The sequence below is a fragment of the Monopterus albus genome, unplaced genomic scaffold, assembly GCF_001952655.1.
Source record: "Monopterus albus unplaced genomic scaffold, M_albus_1.0 scaffold34.1, whole genome shotgun sequence".
Classification (NCBI taxonomy): domain Eukaryota; kingdom Metazoa; phylum Chordata; class Actinopteri; order Synbranchiformes; family Synbranchidae; genus Monopterus; species Monopterus albus.
In genome coordinates, this window is record NW_018127914.1 from 122,825 (window position 1) to 125,585 (window position 2,761).

General features: G+C 45.5%; 2 protein-coding genes across 2 annotated transcripts in view; one reads left to right on the plus strand and one right to left on the minus strand.

Moving 5' to 3' along the window:
* Nucleotides 1–1,657, minus strand: hey1 (hes-related family bHLH transcription factor with YRPW motif 1; the record flags this gene model as incomplete). Its single annotated transcript, XM_020597317.1, has 5 exons — nt 1,473–1,657; nt 1,221–1,296; nt 1,028–1,111; nt 820–901; nt 1–506 (listed from the first exon to the last, which is right to left on the minus strand). Coding segments are annotated over exons 1-5 (834 nt in total), but the record flags the coding sequence as incomplete, so codon positions are not given.
* The window catches only part of dtnbp1b (dystrobrevin binding protein 1b), a 555,482-nt gene that overhangs the window by 120,752 nt on the left and 431,969 nt on the right, over nt 1–2,761 (plus strand). The gene's annotated exons all lie outside the window — the stretch shown is intronic.

Consider the following 2,761-nt stretch of genomic DNA (forward strand, 5'->3'; position numbering starts at 1 on the left):
CTTGGATGTTGATGAGGGGACCAAAGCAGGGTGCAGGACAGTGGTAGGAGCAGCAGTGGTGGGAGGGACCCGGATCGGGCCTTGATCTGAGTGTGGGGTGGCGCTGCTGCTACGCCTGCCTGGGACATGAGTCTCTGCAACGGATGAGGACGGTGACGATGAAGAGGAGGAAGATGCAGATGAAGTGGTTGTAGATGGTAGAGGTGTTTGTGGGCTGCTGGTGGTGCTGCGGGATAAAGGTGCCCCCTGTTGGTGCTGGAGGAGGAGTGGGTGGGTCAGGTGGGCAGGAGGGGATCCAAACGCAGAGCCCCATGCCAGGTGACTCAGGCCAGAGTGAGCCTCTCTCTGACTGGCGTAGTTGTTCAGGTGAGAGACCAGACGGACCCGCAGAGGGTCTGTGCTGTCCAGGCCTTCAACTATGCTCAAGTAGCGGGCCGTCTCAGCCAGGCACTCCCTGAAACCCAGACCTCGGTAGTCCATCGCAAGGGCGTGGGCGTCAAAGTAACCTGAGGCAAAAGCAAGAAGACAGCAGATTAGCTTAAAAAAAAGTCACCTGAACTGCTCTCTCTAAAACAAGTTCGTCTAGAACTGTAGCTCTGTTTGACATGAATCAGTATGCCCTTGGCTTTGGGGCTGAGAATAAATGATCAGTTGTTACCAGCCTGTCAAACCAGTTTAATTTTGTTTAAGTTCTTTAATTTATTCATTTCCATGCATATACTCCTTTTTTAGACAAGAAACAAACTTGGTTGTGTATGTCCAGTCTTTCCCCTCTTAAGCACATAGTTATGCAACAGGTGAAAGGAATCAGTGAAATACCTTTGCCTCCAGCTGCGTGAAGCATCTTCAGATGATCCACAGTCATCTGCAAAATCTCTGCTTTCTCCAGTTTAGCTGAGCCCTTCAGTTTCGGGGACACAAAAGAGAGCCACTTAGACACACAATCCACAAAGAGCTGCATAAACAAAGCTCTTTCATGCTCTTAGAGGATTAACTCATTAAAGTTGCATTGCCACTTGTTGCTTACCTGTTTCTCATAGGCGCTGGGAACCAGCCTGCGGAGCTCGCTCAGACTGTTGTTGATCCTGTCACGACGACGTTTCTCAATTATCTGAGAAAAGACAGAGTACACAACTATGTGGTGAGTTGGAGAATATGTCCATATGACAAGTCGCGCATAAAATCTGAAGCTGGACAAAGGGAATTATAAATGTACATACTCCTCGACGCCTTTTCCTCGCCTGCACCTGAGTTGATGTTGTAGGAGACATGGAGCCGAGAGGAGAGCTCATGTTCCTTCAAAGAGACACGACAGGGAGGTCAGTCTGTGCAATCCCGAGTCTTAATTTTAAATCGTTTACAAAGTAAAATAGCAGCCTAAAGCTAGTTTTGCATACTTGTCCACTTCGTCCACTAATTTGAATCACAGAAGAGAAATAAAAGAAAAACACAATTATGGCCAAGTAACTTACCCATTCTCATCTGCGCTCTCCTTCTCCACCTCAACAGTCTCGTCCAGCTCGCTGTCCGAGGAGCTAAAATCGTGATTCCTTTTCATTTTTATCGTCCACAACCGTTCTTTGGTGTGTCTGTCGTGTCTGCCTGACGTGCGTCTGCTCAGGTTTGCCCGGAGCAACTCCGTTTGAAGCGTTCAGCTTTCCCACGGTGTCATTTCAACGATGCCGAAGGCCAACAGGGGCGGGCACTCGCGCAATAACAGCCAATCACAGAGTGGTTCTGGGTTTGAGTGACACGCAGGGGGACTAATCTTATTTTAGTGCGCTTTGACAAGTCAGAGAGAGAGAGAAGACTAAAGACCTCTCACTCTGTCGCTATTTCTGGAAGCTGTGATTTAAAATAGTCAGCGAGACTTCAGGCAGGCCTGTCTTTTAAAAATATTATTTATGCCATTATGGTTTTTGATAATAATATTGAAGAAAAAATATCTTGGTCGATCATCATTTCTGTTTAAAATTATTTTATACGTATATAGCCTAGTTTTCAAAAGAGCACCACAAAGACCAATCAGTACTTGCTCTGGAGTTTTCTATAGTATGGCATGATGTTGTTCAGCAGATGGAGATGCCCAGTGTTTACTGAATTATGTTTAGGTCTCCAGTTGTTCAAACGACGGACTTTGCTTTATAGGCACAATCTCCATTCTTGTTGACTTATCATGAAGTCAAATAAATTATAATCTTGTGCATGCTGACATGCTCTTAACTGTTTTCACTTTAATGTACTGCACAAAGTCATGTATTTTTTGGTCAATGGAAACTTCTGAGGGAAGCATCTGCTAAATGGTTTGATTGGTCTTTCTCCCCACTGGACCACTGTGTTTTCAGGACTAAAGCTTTGGTCGTTGTTTTTCTTTATTTAACTTTTTTTTAGGTTGTAAAATCCATTCATAGGTATTTAAGACACCCAAAAGATGCAAAAATTCATTTAATTCAGCAACAACAACCACATCTCCCCAGAAGAAAAGCCACAAAGTTCTACTCATAACAAAGATTTAATTTGATTTGTTTGCAGTGAACACGCTGGAGGGACTATGTCTCTCGGCTGGCCTGGGAACGCCTCAGCATTCCCCCGGAGGAGCTGGAGGAAGTGTCTGGAGAGAGGGAAGTCTGGGCATCTTTGCTTAGACTGCTGCCCCAGTGACCCGGTCCCGGATAAGCGGAGGAAAATGGATGGATGTTTGCAGTGATTGATCGAGTGATTGATCTTCTCAAACATAGAAGATCTTTGGAGAAACGTTGCC